This window comes from Dermacentor variabilis, chromosome 3 (genome assembly GCF_050947875.1).
Source record: "Dermacentor variabilis isolate Ectoservices chromosome 3, ASM5094787v1, whole genome shotgun sequence".
NCBI classification, from domain to species: domain Eukaryota; kingdom Metazoa; phylum Arthropoda; class Arachnida; order Ixodida; family Ixodidae; genus Dermacentor; species Dermacentor variabilis.
This window is the reverse complement of record NC_134570.1, coordinates 122540945-122560502: the sequence shown is the minus strand read 5'-3', so window position 1 is coordinate 122560502 and position 19558 is coordinate 122540945. Positions and strand designations below refer to the sequence as shown.

The window sequence follows — 19558 nt, the reverse complement described above, 5'->3', positions numbered from 1 at the left end:
AGGATTCTGGCCCTCTACTACAAAATCGCGCCGAACAGATGTCCTATTCTGTCGGCTCAGAATAGGACACACGTTTGGCACCCATAATTTTCTACTAACCGGAAGTGTGCCTCCAACCTGTGGTAGATGCGGGGAGAGGCTGACCGTGCTCCACGTCCTTCTGGAATGTCGCGAAGCCGAATCTGAAAGAACGAAACATTTTTCCTTAGCTTACAGAGAGCACATCCCTCTCCATCCAGTAATGTTCCTCGGTCCAGAACCGCTTTTTAACACAGACACAGTCCTAGGTTTTCTGAGAGATGTGGTCCTACATGTTATTAGCCCCATGCATTCCTAGCGCTTCCTCTCTTTAGAAGACGCCGCTGGGATAGTTGTACGGTATAGCACATGCCTCCAGACCCTTGTGTTTCAAGGGCTCCAAGGAGGCAGTAGTGCTCTGGCATTTCTTATAATCGTGATATATTTTACTTATCGTATCATTCTTTTTATATGCATCTAAATTTTCATAGAACAAGTCATACGTCATCGCCATAATTTTATCATACAGATTTTACGCACTTTAGCGCGTATATCTTAAGGCCTCTTTACAGCCACCTCACACCAACTTCATAGCAATCATAATTACACCGCAAACTCATTACCACAGACATGGCGCTCTTTGGCCACACCTGGCCCTTGCGCCATAAAACTCCACACATCATCATCATCATCATCATCATCAATTCTGTACACCATGTAATCCGGCGAGGGCCAACGAGATCTGGTGAATGAACACCTATGGAATACTGCAAGCCTGCAGAAATCGCAGAGATCAAGCAGGAGCGCCTCGCGGCATCTTTATATATGCCCACTAGACCTATCCAGGCGCAATGAATACCTCTCATCTCCCGTCATATCTGGTTTCTAGCCAAACCAGGAACAGCAGGATTGGGGGGAGGTGATTCTCATACAAAATCGCAGCAGGCACCTTCATATTTTTTGGTATTTGAAAAGTAAACGTTATTTTAAATAGGCAGTACAGAAAATCAGGTGACGCGGCAATGACTACGGAATATTTTGACTACCAATGATTGTGTATGGTGCACCTAAATCTGAGTACACAAGCGCACTTTGCATTTTACCTCCACTGAAATGCAGCCGTCTCCACCGGGATTGAACCTGCGAGGTCGAGCTCAGTAGCGCAACACCATAACCACTGCGTTAGCGCAGTGTTTCCACAAATTTTAAGTCGCATAGCAACTTAGATGCTTTTGCACACTGAAACATTACACACCATCCAATGTACTTCCTGAGATCTATTTACACTGTACAGACATACCTACCAGGAGCCCATATGACAAGCTTGGATGCACCTCTCAAACTCTAAAACACATGTTGTTGAAAGTCGCAAACGACCGACAAACATTGTTGCACCCGTGGTTAGGGGCCCGACGATGCAAGAGGAAGAGGGTGCCGGCGAACAGACGAGGGGGCCCCACTGCACCACGTCCCACCCGGCGCCTCCTCCCAAGCTGATCCGTTCCACGGGATTTTCGGCGAACCACCTACTGAGTGTGAGACGCCGGTGCCCCCGACAGGGACGAAGGCGTCGGTGCGGCCAGCAGAGAACGTGGACATTGTGTTTCTTCTCTCTTTCCTTTCTCCTTTCTTCGATCTGTCTTTTGTAGATAATCCAGTTTCGAAACGTATCCCCGTGAGTGAAGTCCTTTCGTTCGAGGCTCCTGCGTGCACGGCCGACACCGTCGACCTTTGTTAACGCGCAGAAAAAGTTAGCGGAGTCCTCCAAGAGCGACATCAATTAGTCAGCCGAGCGGCGCGAGCATTCATTCACACATGCCATTCAGCAGAGCAGAGATGAACTCTAGGTCTGTGCCTATTTTCACAGAACACATACCAGCGGCTCGTTCTATAGGCATGGAGGCAACTGTCGTTTTCTAAGACACAAACAGGCCAGCTGTGACGTATGGCTGCACACCACAGGCAAGAACGGACGGTTTAATCATGTGACACCACATGTCATGACTTTTTAATACATGAGCCCTCCTTCCTGCTTCAATTAGACACGACAGTACAATACTGCACCGCGTCTCACCTCCTAGCTGCACTACACATCAGGCTTACATAAAGAGAAACACCACATTAGCTAAGAGTGACAAAGTAGTATATAAAAAAATGTGTTGTTAATCTCTCAGTAATAGATTTACGCAATACGACGTTCCAAAGAGCCCAACAAGCCATTCTTACAATAGGTCGGATATCCCAAAGAAAATGAAGGTCACCTAATGTTTTTTTTTTTAATTTCGCGACGAAAACCGAACGCCGATGCTGTTACGTCACGGCTTCCACAGCATTCGTATTTAGGTGGCGCTCGATCACTAAAATTTCACAAAACTTGCAACATTTAGTGTTTGGCCCGTTAGAACCACAGTCAGGACAATCTTTAACGGCAAAGCAGTAATGGGTCCTAGCAGACGCCCTCAACATCCGTGACGTTACGGCAACTGAAAGGTTGCTTTGCCACCCGTATTTCATGTGCAGACAGAGACAATTATATACGAGGCAACGATGGCTGCTGTGACTGTGATGACTGCTGTGACTGTAATGACTGCTGTGACTGTTACTGCTGTGATTGTGCTGTGATCGTTTCAGTTGGTGTAACGTTTTTCGTGCTCTTATGTTCTTATCTATGGACTTACCTGCGACCCGACACATAGCAACGCAGAAATGACAATACGTCATAAAAAAGCCTCAGCCTTGTCTTCGTCGCGGCTGCGCCACTCTTTTCCACCTTGTTTAGTTCCTTGCGGAACTGCCATTTTTCTTTGCATTCGGCACCTTGAAGGAGAGAAAAAGATGGAAAATGATCAGCGGATAAGAGCATACCACAGCCTTCAACCTGTGTTTCTGGTCATGCAGAAATGACGTGAGTGTCGTGCAATGTCTGCCGGAGAGGAAATACGCCAAAAATAAACGTGCCGGCGCACGGTCATATGCAAAGTGCCATGTGATACAGTGATCGAGGAAACTGTGCAATCATCACGCGTGTACATGAACGCATGAATGTTCTGCGTGTTGACGCCGGTTCAATTTTGATACATGGCTACAGCATGCAGTGTTGTGACAGTTCACTCGTGCTGCCCATTAATACAGAAGCGCCACTGGCAAACAAATCATGTATGAAACTGTGCCACTGCATGGCCGCCTTGGTTGATGAGCTCGTAGGCGCACTTGCAGACGGGCTTTCACCCTTCTTCAGTTTCGCTCGTGGTCTCCGGTTATTCTGTTCTTATATGTGCAAATAAATGTTATTATTTCGTACTCTAGCCTTGGCGCCAGCGCTGCGGCACGGCTACCATCGTACACAACAGCGAGTCATTGACGTAAGAGAGAGCGCGAATTTCACCGTATCAGACTTGTGCTGGGCGCGGACATGCACGTACGTTTAAAGGCTGCCTTTTTGTTACTATTGCGTGCTGCCAGAGAAACTTATTACGACAACCGAGTGAGCCACGCCGCACACAATTACGTCGCCCTCTGCGAAAAATTCAGCGCGACGTACCACTTGTTCAAGCAAGCGTATTCAAAGCGCCAGTACATTAACATTGCTTCATGGAAACATTCCTCTATTATATATTTATCTGAATTTCGTTTTTCGTAATGTCAGGCCTAAACGTCCGGCTATCACACACGTGAGCCTTGCGTGCATCGCTGCACACAAGGCTCTCACGAATGCGCGCTTAAGATAATTAAATCGCAGTAATAAATGAGCTCGACAAAAGGCACGCACATTCCTTCGTTATAACACTGAAGCCAAGGCTCTTTCCAATGGCGTCCCACGTGAGTGTCCGCTTCAGCTGGTCTTTATAATCAACATGCATCATGTCGTACAAGTGAGGCTGCGACCGAACAAGCAAAATTATTTTATCTATGACAAAGTTATTCCAAGCTTGCGAGATGTGAGAAGTCTCCGGCTGTGTCGACATGTCTCTCTCTGAAAAGTAGCTAAAAGCATCCATATTCAGGCAAAGCAGGAAGGTTGCAGGAAGGTGTGCGACGCCTACAGAGGAGTAACCATGAAGTCGAGCAATGAACCTTCGCACGGCTACCCCCTCTCATAGCAGACACGCATGTCGCATGTAGAATATTTGTTTTTTCATTAGTATAAATTAATTATTCAGATATGTGCCAATTTTTACGCATCTTTCGGAAATTTTGCGGGTTTAGCAGCGTGGCTAAAGTCAGTGTCATTTCTTTGTTTCCCTATTAGCGGCAAGAACTTGGAGTGGTGTCCTCTCTCTCACGAGTGTTGTCACGGCCAGGACCCCCCTCGCTCTTGTTCAAGCTCGTGCGGCTGCCGCGCGCGCTCGTTTTCTTCGTGTATGCTTCGGGTATGGGTGTGTTCAGCCGTACTCATTGATGGATATGTCGGCTTGGATGGATGGATAGATGTTATGAGCATCCTCTTTGCAACGGGGCGGTGGTGCTTCTTTCTACTGCCATGCCTCAACCACAGTTCGTTCTTCAAAAGCGCGCTAGTCGAGAAAATTTGGGGCTTGAATATCGCAAGCTATGTAGCGTTGAAGGGGTCTACTGGTTTTGCAATGCGCCTGTCGATAAGTTTTGCGTAAAAAGAATACCTGCAAATTCAACACGTGAAGTTGTGTATGATATGGTTGGGATGTCAACACAACATTTAGGGTTGTTTTGACATCTGCCGAGAAGCTGGCTTACCAAACTTCATGCATTCATATGATTTGTGGCCCTTGGTGTTGCAGAAGCAGCACTTGACTGCCTTGTAGACAGCGCCTGGTTCAGTACGTGCAGGTGACTTGGCACCATGGCCAAAGCGCTGAGCAAGAGCACTAACAATGATCTTTGCCAACTGGTCAATTCCTCGGCCCCTGTGCACATGGTACCCGTCGTCTACAAACATGGGGCGCCTCGGCTTCTTGGATGCATTGAGAAATCGATGCTGGAGGGGAAAAAAAAGCAGTGCAATTGGTACAAATGTTTGTAATGTGTTATATCGCTGCGATATGTACAGTCTGGAGCACAAACCTGGACATTGCAGGTGGTGCAAGTAGGTAACAAGCATTCGCATGTGCAAATGTTTGCAACGCTTTGCTATATATACATTTCTGCGTTCTAAATACTGATATTTTAGTTCCTGCCCAGACTGTCAAATAATTATTCTCATTGGATACCGATTCTTCTCCCTGGTGTTTGCTTAAAGGCACATTCACCCCGAAAGCGGAACGTCCAAGCGGCCGAGCGGATTTTCAACTCGGTGAGGCGGTGAGCGCATGGGCATGTTCCGACCTGTCGGCTTGCCTAGCTGCCCGCACCGCCGACGAGGCGGAGCATCTAACGTTTTTGTGGAGCACGCCTCGCCATCTCGTGGCACTGGTCGTCCATCTTCGTGGGCGCACCAGCGTCGTCTGGTGTTCTGATTGGCTGTGGCAAAGCGGAAAGCTCCAGCAGGCGGGAAAAAATCGGTCCGCGAGCGATCGGACTCGCCGCCTCATTTTCCGCCTGCTTTTATCCGCCTGGCGAGGAGCTTTGCCTGCTTCGGTGTGAACGTGCCTTGAGAGGGAAAATCAACAGCTTACACTTGCACATTTTTTGCTTGGTGGCTGCATTCCATTTGCTTGCTCCTCGTCTTTTAGACTTCTGGCCACCCCACATTTTAAAGCTCCACACATTTTAACGTGGCTGAACAAATAGTGTACAAATCAGAAACGGGAGTTTCTGTGGCCTAGCCTTCTCACACTTGTTCGTGTCACCTGATCCATAGCTCAAGAACTTTCGGCACTTGCAAGGATACCATCAAAAATTGACCTTGTCTATTTTTCTTATGGGGTGCCCAGTGATTATGAGGATGCTGACATCGAAGGATCTCAAGTGGTTCTCAAGCATATTGGTTTATAACGGAATGCAGTGTGCTGAGGTAAAACTGACTTGATATCTGTCAGAACCAATGAACGCAGTAGTTAGTGTTGTCACTAAATAGAAAGTCGGAATCCGACGTACTGCATCCGAAAACTAGTATCTTTACGGCTGAGGCCTACGCAATATTGTCGACCGTGAAGCATATAAGGAAAACAAAACAAATCAGTTATTTTTACGGACTCCCTAAGTGTTGTGAAGGCTTTGATATCGTTCTGTAAGCGCAAAAATCCTGTTTTAATTGAACTCTATTCCGTGTTATGTAAAGCATATGTATCTAACCAGCATGTGATTATATGCTGGGTGCCTGGCCATAGGGGCATCCAGGGTAACGTTCTAGTGGACCAGATGGCCACATCAATTTCATTACATGCAGTTAGTCCTACTGCTTCGGTCCCTGTCAAAGACCTGAAGCCTTTCTTAAGAAGGAAACTACGAAACCACTGGCAACGCATGTGGGACGAAGAAATAAATAATAAGCTCCACGTGATAAAGCCACAGTTAGGATTCTGGCCTTCCGTAACAAAATCACGCCGGACAGATGTCCTATTCTGTCGTATAAGAATAGGACACACATTCGGCACACATAACTATTTACTCACCGGAAACGAGCCTCCAACCTGCGGTAGATGCGGGGAGAGGCTCACCGTCCTCCACGTCCTTCTGGAGTGTCGGAAAGCCGAATATGAAAGAAAGAAACATTTTCCCATAGCATACCAGCAGCAGATCCCCCTTCATCCAGTAATGTTACTCGGCCCAGAACCGCTATTTGACACCGTCGCAGTTCTAAGTTATCTGAAAGATGTTGTGTTTCATGTTTTTAGCCCCACATGTTCGTAGCGTCTCCTCTCTTCAGAGGATGGCGCTATAATTATTTTTGAATAGCACATGCCTCTAGGCCCTTGTGGTTCAAGGGCTCTGGCGAGGCAGCAGTGCTCCAAGTAATTTTACCATCTTATATATTTTATAATTTGCATCATCCTTCTACGATCGATTTTAATGTTCATAGTACTCGTCATTAATCATCGCCATAATTTTATAGCACATAGATTTTACGCACTTTACAGCGACTATTTTTAGGCCACTTTACAGCCAAGCCACATCTCCATAATACATCGTCAACATCACCACTTGTCATGGCGCTCTTTGGCCACACCTGGCCCTTGCGCCATTAAACACCACAAATCATCATCATCAAAGAACTTTCGGCACTTGCAAGGATACCATCCAAAATTGACCTTGTCTATTTTTCTTATGGGGTGCCCAGTGATTATGAGGATGCTGACATCGAAGGATCTCAAGTGGTTCTCAAGCATATTGGTTTATAACGGAATGCAGTGTGCTGAGGTAAAACTGACTTGATATCTGTCAGAACCAATGAACGCAGTAGTTAGTGTTGTCACTAAATAGACAGTCGCGCCCAACAGCAGATGGACACCCATGGTTTGAATCCCCGTGTTGGCAAATTTAACTGGCTGAAATCAAGTATTTAATAGACATTCGCTTTGTTCCATCCCTTCGATCTGAGCGCAATGAAGATCAAAGGTCAGGTTATGTGGCTGCACCACCTTCTGTTCATGCAGCATAGCTTTGCTTTTTTTTTACCCAGAAATTTAGCATTCACATGCCTTGTGTGCAAGCCACATCTATTTGCAACAGAAACAGCGTTTTCCACTTGCGAGCAAAAGTTTGGATGAAAAATATGGTAGAATTTTTTTTTATCCAGCTTACGCATGCACGCTGAAATCCAAGTGGTACAGCCAATATGTGCCTGTTCAACCAATGCAATGCATTGAGACACTTCTGACAGCGCATGGCTGCACCAAAAAAGCTTTCAATTTTTTTCACCAATGCCATGGACTTATGAACATTTATGAATGTAACTTCAGCTTTCGCAGTCTTTCAACTAGCTCGAACGTAAAGTGGCCTGTGTGTTATTGCTATTCAGTCTGAGTGTAATAGGAGCCAGTCAAATTAGTGAAACATATGAAGCCAATGTGCACACAGAGACTATACGTACCCTTGTATGACTTCGTGCCGCAGGTGGCTAACAGCTTCCAATTCACAGTTCTTGTAATATGCTTGTGGCATCCATCTACAGTGATCTATTTGATTTAACGCGGATGTGTGTGTCGGCTGAAAACAAGAAAATATGCTAGAAAATATATTAACACCCATCGATGCAATATATCCTTTCCAGTAGCGTTTGCACAAAAAAGTTAGCAGATTCCATGCATATGTGAAAATCGGTAATAAGTGAAGCCTTGGTAATGTTCAGTAAAATGTAATCACTCGTTCACATCTATAGCTCTACACTCAATGCATGGCCTGGTCCGGTTTAGTTCATTTTTGTTCACACTCGGCTGCTTTTAAGGCTGGCTTTCCGACTTATCTGTGGCTGACTTCTTAAACTTTCTGTTGTATACCTAATTTCTTTCCTCTTGTTCTACTTGTCTACCCAGCGGTACATGTTGGATTACCGGTTAAGTGCAGCTCAAGTTGCTATTTGGACGCATGCCAAGTAGCACATATCCAGTGCCAGACACACAGTGACCAATATTGACAGGACTGCAGCAGCCGCCACCCACTGATCAAGGAAGAGGCAAAGAGGGTTTCGCTTTAAAAACTATGTACGTGGTTTTACCTGTGAATAGTCTGTGCATCTTAACCCTTTCATGGACGCAAGCAGAGTACATTATACATGAAGTTTGTGCACGTTTTTATTACACTTATCCAGCATGTTTTGTATGAGAATCCTCATTCAGGGCTTTCCAATATCGCAAGGGTTCTTTGAAAAAAGATGCTTCTTGAAAATCTTTGAGGGCTCATATGTGCAGTTCTTATATGTAGCAATGTGATTTGTTCGCGATGCTAATAATGCGATCGCCTGTTTTGGTAGCTGTGTGCACGAAAAATTTAGGCACCTAACCGCACCAAAATCCAGCTATTATGAAAACACGGAATTTCGATCAAAGGAGTCCATTTGCCGCTGTGGTGGTTTGAAGGAAGGCGATAGAATAAACTAAACATTGTACAAAGAAATGTAAACAATCAGCGCAATCGCTCTATCGCGTTGTTTGACAAAGAAATGGGCGAAAAATATGCTTAAAGTGGTTCAGAAACATGTCCACACAGGAATGTTCAACTGTTGAAATTACAGTTCACCGCTACAGAGTAGCGAAGTTGCCCTGAAAAGTGGGACCAAAATTTCCGACCGTCCAACAAAGGGTGAAGTGAGCACAGTATGTACATCAATACTTGCTTTGTTCACCACAGTAATGCGATTCTGTAATGGAGACACAACTACGACAAACGGTCCGCATTTCTACCGCAGCGAGCATAGACAAAAAGTAAAACATTTTCAACCGTGTGAAAAATAAGCCAAGCATGTTACGGACGGTATGCAACGGCATGCCGTTGGAAAAAGGGGGTCCATACCTCGGGGTTCAAAATCTGCAGACACGGCATGCGCTACAGCGTAGCCGTCAATTTGCGGTTAAGCAAGCGACGCTTTTGCATTTTCTGCTCCGCATCAGCATCGTCTAGGCAGCGAGGGAGCACCTTGAAAACAAGCACGACGGGGGCCACGTCTCGTTGAAGTTGAACAATCAAGGCCTAAAGTTTAAAAGAAAACACAAGTATCAGCGCTTAATGTTTAGAATTTTGTGATTTCAGTAGACTTACCTTGATGTCGCATATTTCTTGTGGATCCACGTTGCTTTCAAGGTCGTTTCCGCCAACATAAAGAACGGCGAAATCGACACGCTCGAAGCGCATCGTGGAGACCGCTCTCGCCAGCCGCACTGCATTGTAGCCAGTAAAACTGAAGGTGCAGGTTTTAATAGACTCAAGAAGGCGCAGGCGCGACCTATTTAGGAATTTAACCTGACTGTCGCCGACAATGACACCGCGCAAGGACGGCATGATTGAACACGATCCAGCGTGGGGTAAGAAGACCATGTGAATGTCGACCTAGGGGAGCCGGGAGAAACCACAGGGATTTAGCAGCAGCACCAAGCAGCGTCTTTCCCTGGGCCTACAAGTACTTATCTTGGGGCAGGGAGTACACCACTGGCCCCACGTCATATCTGGTTTCGCTACAAACCGCGTACAGCCGGCCCCCGGGAAGACGTTTCTCTTAAGACATCCTCCTCCCCTTAAGAAGGCCCTCGGACGCAAAACACTCAAACGCCGGTTTATTCATCCAGAATGGCCGAAAAGCCGGTCTCCATTTCCGTTTCCTGGGGCTCCTCGCTGCGTCCAAAGTTGCCTTGTGGACGCTCCTGGCGACGATATGTAGATTCGATGTTATAGCGGAAAAATAAGGAAGAAAATAAGAGAGGGGGAAAATACCAGAAAACATTTCTGGCTAAGCCGGCCGCACATTCCAATAGATGCTGAATAATAATAAAAAAACGAAATGTCGTAAACCATGATGGCATCAGCATTGCACATTCATCTTGGCATGTTCGTGTTCAAAATGTATGTGCGGTAAAAAGGTACTGCGCTGAAAACAAGGTTTTATAAAGGTGCTGTATGCGGAAATGGGACATGGCTCCCACCGCACAACGAAACATGAACGCGTGCCACACGTGCATTGGCTCGAACAGTGCTTTGAATTTGCATTTCGCCCATAAATTTGCTTTTCCCCCATAAAAAATCACGGAAGTGCGCGCACACCTTCGTGGGGCCACGCTGCGCATCGAACAATGCGCGAACGCTGACAGCGGCAGTGCCGATGTCGTACGTCGCGTTGACGCCTAGCTGCAGCTAATCTAGATTGCAAGGCGGCGTTTCTTTATACGCTGACCTTTACATAGTCAATACATTCTTAACAAGACAGTCAATAAAGGCACCGCACACGTGCATTCTACACGCCACACTATGCACGCAGTTTAAACAAGAGATTTCATTCGCCCGACATATGACGTACAGCTAGTGCAACAAATGATATGCGAAGCATTGACTTACCTTGATGTTGTCCGCCATTTCGTCTGCCGCTTCAGGCGTTGCAGCATTATTGCCGCCGACGCAGACGGCGATAAAATCCTGACCTGGTCTTAGCCGCTCTAGCACCTTGATAGAACGTGGTGCGCGAACACCCCCAAAACTAAATGTGCACCTGGCACAACGTAGTGCCAAGTATAAACGCGAATCATTTACAAATTTGAGTTGGCTATCGTCAATGAGGCAGCCGCGGAGTAAGTCTCGATTAGCCATAGACGAAGAACACGCGACGGCCATCATGCGCTTGCTGCAGTGGATGGCCACACGTCTGCAGGACACCTTTTTGGATCTCGCTCTCTCTCTGTCGCGAACTGGCGGAGGCCACGAGAAGCATCGTTCATGACGATGGCAATGATTGGGCAGTTCGCATAATCAGCGAGTTGACTTTCCTGCAAACATTGTTTCAACAAGTACTCTCGTTCACATACTGCTTTCCTCGTTGTAGGTGCCTAAAGCCCTGCACATTGCAGCGGCGGTGCACGGACACCACAAAGGCTTTTCAAAAAGAATTCTGTGGGAATGTGCCACCCTATTGTAAGATCCACATTGTGCAAAGAGAAAGGGAGAAACGAAATAAAGGAAAGGCAGGGACGAGAGCTGAATGGAAAGAAGTTTTGCTAGCATCTGGTCGAGGCTATTTGGTTGGAAAAACATCCCCCTTCCTCGCGAATGCTCAGTAACATTTTTGCAGTGTCCATTACTCAGGGATAGTGCTAATGCAGCTTGTGCTGCAATGGTGCCCGTTGCACCAAACCGTTTGTTTAAAAGGCGCTAGAAAAGTGCACATTGTCCGACCATCTCGTGCACTACCGTGAACTGGTTCGGAGTGGTGCAGACGAATCAAACAGCCCTACACCCTAAAGTAAGAACAAAAGAATTAAGCACATCGCCACTGCCTGATATAAGCCACAAATTATAGGAAACCAAGAGATATATCCCTCCCACAGCGAAACATCTATCCAACGGCTCCGCTGCCACTTCCACAAACCTTGACTTTTTTACAAAGCTTCATATCCAGTACACGCTGCTAAAATTTCCAAATGCAGAGTACCAAGCAAGAATGTGAAATTTGCTTTGCTCCTCGACATGGCAGAGTACAGCCAAGTGTATTCCGCAAACTAAACATTTCACTGTCAGAGATGCAATATAAGGCATATTCTTATCTGACATTGCATTGTCATGTTGCTAAAACATTGCCCTGAGCGCAATAAAAAAAAGTTCTTGGCATAGCAGAGCCTGGTATCAAGATTTGCATTTCACATCAACTGTGGTTTGTTCTTAAAAATGTCTTTTGTGTGAGTACCAGTTTCAGATACCCCTGGCAAACATTCGGGCCATGCAGCAATTTATCACAGCACAAAAAACAAACCAGAAAAAAAATCAGGTGGGCTGATACAACACGTGTTTCGTGTGCTGCAGCATTTCTGCAGAAAAAAAAAGGTGCCACATGAGTTCCCCGTTGCTTTTTTGAATGTCTCGGCATGGTAAATAGATCAAACAGAAAAAGTCACCGATGTAAATAGCTTTCAGCAAAACAATGCACAGCAAAATAAGTTGAGACGGATGTAGCTAAGGTGCAGAAGGCTACATACCAGTTGGCAAGGTGTAGAGATGCCCTAAGGAGCAAGCGGCAACCACAACTGGCAGTTATCGTTGCTAGCCTATGTCATGTAATATTCTGTGCAATCGCAGGTACTCGTCACAATTATTACTTGGATAACTACAGTCATCAAATAGAAATATGTAGCGGAGAGATCAAAAAGTGCAGGCAAGACGTCATTAGCGTAGTGCAGACAATTTAAATGGTTTTCGCGAGGTGCGTAGTAGCCGCATCGCAATGGCAATGTCACAAGCAACAGAACACAAGGTTAGGGAACACGACTGTAGCAGGTTTATTCAGCTCCACAATATACGCTGGTTCTGCAGCCCAAAGTTCAGCTGGGCTACCCAAAGGAATCCAGGAAAAAAAGAAAGGCCTGTTGGTCCGCGAGGTGCAAGCACCGCTGCCGTTGTTGTAAAGCGCAACAGCAGGTTCCCCAACCGTCACCTGGGGACCACGCTCTCTGTCCAGTGATCCTAGGCATGGTGCTGCCGGGAGTTCCACTGCAGTGGTCTGGGGTGCGATCGCGCAAACAGCTCGCTTTTCCGTTCTCTCGGTCTGGCTGCGACGTCACAAAGTAGGCCGTCCGCAAGATTTGTGAGAACGGGAGGGAGAGCACAGCCAATAAACGAGCGAGCCCAGCCCAGGAAGTTTGCGTCACCAGTTTGGGCTTCGATCGGGGACGATACATTAAGTGCAGAATGTTTGTGATGCTTTAATAATTAAACACGTAATATAAGAAAAAATTTCTTACTGATGCAACATATAATCTACCTCGGAAATGTCATGCGAGAGAAGAAAACTAATTTAAGCGGCATATATTTTGGTTTAGTCCGCTAGGTGGTATCGCACACGCCAAAAGAAATTGACGGGAGCGCGCAGTTCAATTGCAAAATCGCTGTTCGTCAGTTTCGAAATGTCGTCCCACAAGAACGTCAGGCTTGGCCCTCACGTGTCGCCACACCAACGTGAACTGTTGGTGGCGTTCATGGAGGGCCATCCGTACCTTGTGCGGACATCGTGCGCACTCGCACAGGAGTGCACGGTGGAGCGTAGGCGGCAGCTTTGGAGTGAGCTCGCCGCCCTGCTGAACACAGAGGGCCCGGCCGCCAAGACAGCCGAACAGTGGCAGGTGTTTTGGCGGAAGGAAGTATTTCTCTCCCGCCGAGATGCCGCCGCTGCTTCCGCAAGTCAAAGGTGAGTGCGAGGAGCGGTTCTGTTGCTCGCGATATTTACAATGCTGTCCGTAATTGCAGCGGCACGGGTGGAGGCCGTCTGCCCGGCCTTCGTGGCCGTGTCATCGCCTTAGTGGGCACCTCCACGGTGACCGGAGTGTGCGAGCCCTTCTACCAACCGCTCGACGAGGTAAGCCATTGACAAACGCACCAAAAAAGGGAGGACGCGGCAGTAATTTACAGTAGTTGCGCCGTGTATACTGCATCGCGTAAGCAATGTTATACCCCAGTCACGCAGGCCGCTTCATTCGCGATCGCGCCCAGTTTAGATAGAATTTCTCGACACCCACTGGCTCCTTTCTTCATTCCGCGAAGGGAGGCAATAGAAATAGAGAAATTTTGCCCCGATCGGGATCGATTCAGATCAAAAGTGCCTGCGTGACACTGGTATAACAGATATAGTTTTTCTTCCTTTATGTGCATGTGTTTGCTGCTGGCATGCACAAGATGGTTTACTACTGGGATTTCAAGAGATTTTTTTCTGCTATCATAACTCTACGTTAGTTGCATATTGGGAGGAGCAGATTACGCAAACTTGACAAAACTGCTTCTTCGCATCTTATACATAATGCAGCCCGCCATGGGGGTGACCGTGCAAACGCAGTCTGTGGGCACCACCGCTGGAACAAGCGGCCTTTCACGTGAAGGTAAGCTTTTGCTCTTCCCTGTTGCCTTCTTGTTTGTGGAATCTGTTTCGTATATAAGGAACGCAAACTATTTCTACTCTAACCATTGAGTGAATGTACCCTCTATAACCAATATAGGAGCGCTGCAGCAGCCAGGAGTGGTCCCTGTTGAGCCACTGCCCCGAAGCCCTCCAGCCACTGCACAGCCTGCAGCTGGCCCTGGCGGAGTGAGAACCAGTAAGTGAACAGGAAATATCCTGCAATGTCACAGCTTGAATGCACTGGACGTAACGTAGGTGTGCGTTAAGTTCATTAAAAAGTAGTACTTTTTCCAGGCTACCAACCCCGGGTGCAGCGCCGGTCTCGAGGCCGTCGTCGGGTATCCCACCGGGAGGCCTTGGTTGAACGGCTCGCGGACGACTACGCCAGAACCGTCGTACAGAACGACGAGACAAACGAAGTGCGTGTGCCCTTGCCTGCTTTATATGGTGGAGCGTAATAGAATGACAGTAGACAGGTGTAACATTTTTTTAGCAATTTGATGAGCTGCACAGGTCACTAACTCACATACATGGCTAACACGTGTTTCAATAGCTGAACTGAAAAAAAAGACTAAGGGAGACGAACTAAGGGAGACGGACGAGAACATCATCATACATTACATACATGGTCATAAACACGGTCACTTGCAATCATCAACACAATGTAACAGCTTCAAACACAGTAATCACTGCCATGGTAGAGTGTATAAGCGCGACTGGACGAGGACGAAGAAAGAAACAGATACACAGACACAGCGCTTCACTTTCAACTATATATGGTTGATATATAGTTGAAAGTGAAGCGCTGTGTCTGTGTATCTGTTTCTTTCTTCGTCCTCGTCCAGTCGCGCTTATACACTCTACCATGGATTCTAACCAACTAGCCCGCCACCGTGTTTTAACCAAATAATCACTGCCATTAGCATTTCTGCAACAGGCAATAACTGGGTGGACTAGACAACAGGGACACTTGCAATCAATCACACAATAACAGCTTCATACATTCCTATTTCCACTAAAGCTCTTTCTTTTGAGCAGTTTCATAAACATGGCAAGTTGCCTGTAATTAAATCACTCGTTTTAAAACACTGCCTCATATGACTTACTCGTTTCAAACCTTGGCCGCCCACTTTCAAGTATTAGCTAATGAATTTTTCCGCATATGCTGTAATCGCACCACACACATCGGATTGCGCATGCTGATTGTGATAGTTCTCCCCCATCACACAAAAATATTCATGTCTGAAACATTTTTCCCAAGGCAGCGGGGTAAATTGAGTGGCATATGTAAAACACCTAAAATGCTCTGGGCCCTTCATCTTCATAATTATTTGCAAAGGCGGTAGCTAACTCACAGTTCAAATTTAGCCTGCACATCGCCGTAAAGTTTCCTTTATTTTGCCGCACTTAGAAACACTATAGCTTGCATAGTTCATTGAGGACGATGGAGAACACAAACCTCAATAAACTATTGAAACATAAAAAAGAACACTGTTGATTAATGAGTTGCAATGGTTGTAATTAAGGCAGTAAGAGGAAAACTTTGCCACACAATGCACTCAGGACTGTGGCTATTTCCACAAAGTTTGAAGTTGCTAACTTGTTCTGGAAGGCTGGGAAACATCACATATAATGGCAGTGCGACAGCTTGCAATGCTTGAATAACAATTTATATACAAGGTCCAATACATGCTTTTGCAACAAAATGCAACATAGGGCCTAGCATTCTTTGCTACAGTGATACATGTCATGGTCGCTTGCTCATTTGCAATCCCAAACTTATTGATATGCCATCTGTTAACTTTCCGGCGGCTCGACAGCATAAAAGTACATATGGTATTGATATTTCTTTGCACAACTACATGAAAAGCAACAACAAAAAACAGATACAATGGTGCAGACAGACAATAACATAGAAAGTGTTTGTCCTTGTCCCCATAACTGATGAACATATGGTAATCTGAATGAGCATACATGCAGTTGAGCGCCTTTATACCTAAAGTGCTTGGGACCACCAAAATCATCCGTTTTACAGCTCACTTTGTAAACATTGTGCACAGCACGCCTCACACTAGGAACCGACCGAACATAATTACTCTTTCGTTATGCAGGTCACTTTGCTGTAGAGGTGCTTGACCGATTGTGCGGGAATGGATGCTGACGTAATGATTTCTTTCTAGCTCCTTCGTGGTATCCGCCAGGGCGTAGACCGGCTGGCTGCAGCTACTGAGCGGGTCGTGGCTGCTGTGGAGCGGCAGGCTGACCAAGTAGCGGAGGCACTGCGGCCAGTAGGGCAGCTTTCGCAGCTCTTGGGCCAGCTAATGCAGGAGGTAGTGGCTGCAAGGAGGCAATAGACAATTTGAAGTTTTATTATTTATTACTTGTATTTTTCTATTATTCATTATTATTCGTTCATTATAACTTTGACCTTGTTTTGCACATTTAAATATTTTTTTAGTGATCTCTAAACTTTGAGATGTTACTCGAAGGTAGCAGAAATTAAATAGTTACCTTATTTCCGTTATGTGCACAAGAAATTGCATACTATTTTTGTAACTTTATCGTTAGTATGTTTTAGTATTTTTTAGCAAGTATCATTAATATGTTTAGGGTGTTTCAATCATATGAGTTAGGTGGCAGTCCTGCTAGCGTTGCTCTTTCTGTACTCTGTGTTGTTGCACTGAGGTCCAATTTTTTTTCTTGCAAGGTTCCATATCCAGTGTCTACCTGAAATCACTAGATGGCTGCTTTAGAATTGCGTTACACATTACATATAGTGAAGCTAACTCTTGATTTGGCGCCTGATGGGGATTCTCCAGCTAACAGCTGATGCCTTGTACGCGGAGAAAAACAGTATTAGTCATATTGTTTTCAACTAGGTCATGTTATTCCTGCCATTTATATCGAAGTACAGAATGCTAGTCAGGCTTGCATGATGCTTTTTATTTGTATGCTTACCACTTTTATAATGAGAGGATAATAAGTGTTACATGAAGCACTTCTGGCTAGCCACATAGGCTCCTGCTGTGATATTTTTTTGCTACTACTTCCATGTAACTTTATATATGCTAAGCTACAGCTATGGAGTGCATTACTGTACCTGATACTGAAGAGTAGTTCAAGGTGCTGTGATATGTGACATACACACGTCCTGCAGGCTTCCTGCTACAGCAGCACGTTAGTCCAGCTCATTGTGACATATTTCGTCACTGTTACTACTTCAGATATGTTGTATTATATGGGGTGTATCTGAATGCTGAACATGTAGCGGCTGACATTTATCTGTATTTTTTTGTGACACGAGGATGTTTACAAAGTTGGAACCATGGAGTACATTAAAGTAATTCCATTTCCTTGAGCTACACCATGTCTTGGCTTTACTCCATGCTGGCTGAATATACTACATGAACAATGTGCCCGTTGCAGTGTGAAATGAAATGTTCTTGTGACGTTTCAATCTAGCTACCCAGCTGGCTACAGGGGTGGACAAAAATGTCGAAATGGCACGACATGTCTTTGTGCAAAACCTACCTCTGTCTGTTTTGTTTTCAAAATTCCCTGTTATAACAGTGTCATTTTGTATTTTGTGTTTCTAGTTATTTCAAGAATAAAATTACAAAAGAAAAAAGAACCCGGAAAAGAGATGCAGCAGCACACCCGCTCAGGTGCTTGTGCTGTTTTTTGTATTCTCCTTGAATTTGCGTTCCCATCAGGAACTAAGTTGCCCAGCAACACTTTTTTAACGTCTCTCTTCCACTGTTTCTGAACCTTTTGTTACTGTGACACACCCTGTGAAAATCCGCAATAGAGATTTCAGTATTAATCAAAACAAATATTTTTGAAAATGCCTTGCATCCTTTTTATCAAGGGCGACCATTTCAATTTTTCAATGGCATTATGAGGTTTGCCTTTTCACGCCTATGTTGGAGAACTCACCTGGCTTTACGGTTGAGCCGCGCGATGAGCCTGCTGTTGCTGCCTCAGCCGACGATGCAGCACACGCAGGTGAGTGGTACGCCAGCTAGGGGCCGCAGAGAACAGGTTGACAACCTGGCTCCTCATCTGCTTTGCTCTCATCAGCAGCTCTCTGGGCGTTTCTTGCCGGCAGATGTGGTGCCCTTGAGACACAGGCAAGCCCTGTTGCAGCGGTGGCTGGTTGTCATCGGCCTCCTCATCACTGTCCTGCAGCTCCGGCTCCCCTGCCTTCAAAGCAATGTTGTGGAGAGCGGCGCAGGCTGCCACGATTGTGGCTGCATCCTTGGGCTCATAAAGGAGTGTCCGGTACCTTTGAAGGCACCGGAACCTTGCCTTCAAGACGCCAATACCCCTCTCCACAACGTTCCTCATGGAGGCATGGGCCTGGTTGTAGCGCCCCTCCGGAGTGTCAATGCCTGGATGGCCTGGCACAGGTGTCAGCAGCCATGGCTCAAGAGGGTAGCCTGAGTCTCCTGCATGTTGGAAACATAACTGTGTAATATACTTCACTGATTGCAACATGTCTGCAGCACTCACCAAGCACCCATTCTCCACGTCGCAGGTTACGTGTGAGGCGGCCTAACAGTGGAGAGTGCCTCCACACGTAGGAGTCGTGGCACGATCCGGGGAAACGGGGATCGATGTCCACGATGCGCATGTGGGCATCACACACCTGGAGGGCAGAACAAACGGGCGGAAAATGGTTCAGAATAAGCAATTTGAGCTGGAATATTTTCATATTTCACGTCATGCGGACAGATAAATGGTCTGAATGAAATGTTTTTGCACCAACATGATTTCATAATTCTTTCCCAGACACAGCTGCATTCTTTCTCACATTAGTAAAAAGCAATCTCCGAAATAGTCTTCTTTAATTATTGCAAGAAATGTGCGAAAAGCTACATTCACGAGAGAATTGTGAATTAACGCTCATCATAGCCGCCTTGGTTGTTCAATGCGTACTCTTATACCCGTACTGCAAGGGCACTATCGATCGATTTGATTCGGTTCGAAATTATCAACCGCGATTACCTGCCTCCCGCAGCTTAAGCAAATGAGTCAATCTGGACCGAGAAATTAAATTCCGAACGGGCTCGATCACGATCGATATTGCTTTACGTGGTACCC

General features: G+C 46.1%; 1 protein-coding gene across 1 annotated transcript; it reads left to right on the top strand.

Moving 5' to 3' along the window:
- The first annotated feature begins 13000 nt into the window (after positions 1 to 13000).
- LOC142576254 (uncharacterized) lies at positions 13001 to 18092 on the top strand. Its single transcript, XM_075686294.1, has 5 exons — positions 13001 to 13918; positions 14363 to 14435; positions 14553 to 14651; positions 14750 to 14874; positions 16636 to 18092. The coding sequence occupies exons 2-5, from the start codon at positions 14369 to 14371 to the stop codon at positions 16807 to 16809; spliced, it is 465 nt and encodes a 154-aa protein (XP_075542409.1). The 5' UTR covers positions 13001 to 13918; positions 14363 to 14368; the 3' UTR covers positions 16810 to 18092.
- The last annotated feature ends 1466 nt before the right edge of the window (positions 18093 to 19558 follow it).

Excerpts from the sequence above, each read along its gene's own strand:
- LOC142576254 (XM_075686294.1), top strand. The coding sequence starts at position 14,369 with ATGGGGGTGACCGTGCAAACGCAGTCTGTGGGCACCACCGCTGGAACA. Across the intron at positions 14,436-14,552 it reads AAGCGGCCTTTCACGTGAAG|GAGCGCTGCAGCAGCCAGGA; the intron begins GTAAGCTTTTGC and ends TAACCAATATAG. Across the intron at positions 14,652-14,749 it reads CCCTGGCGGAGTGAGAACCA|GCTACCAACCCCGGGTGCAG; the intron begins GTAAGTGAACAG and ends TACTTTTTCCAG.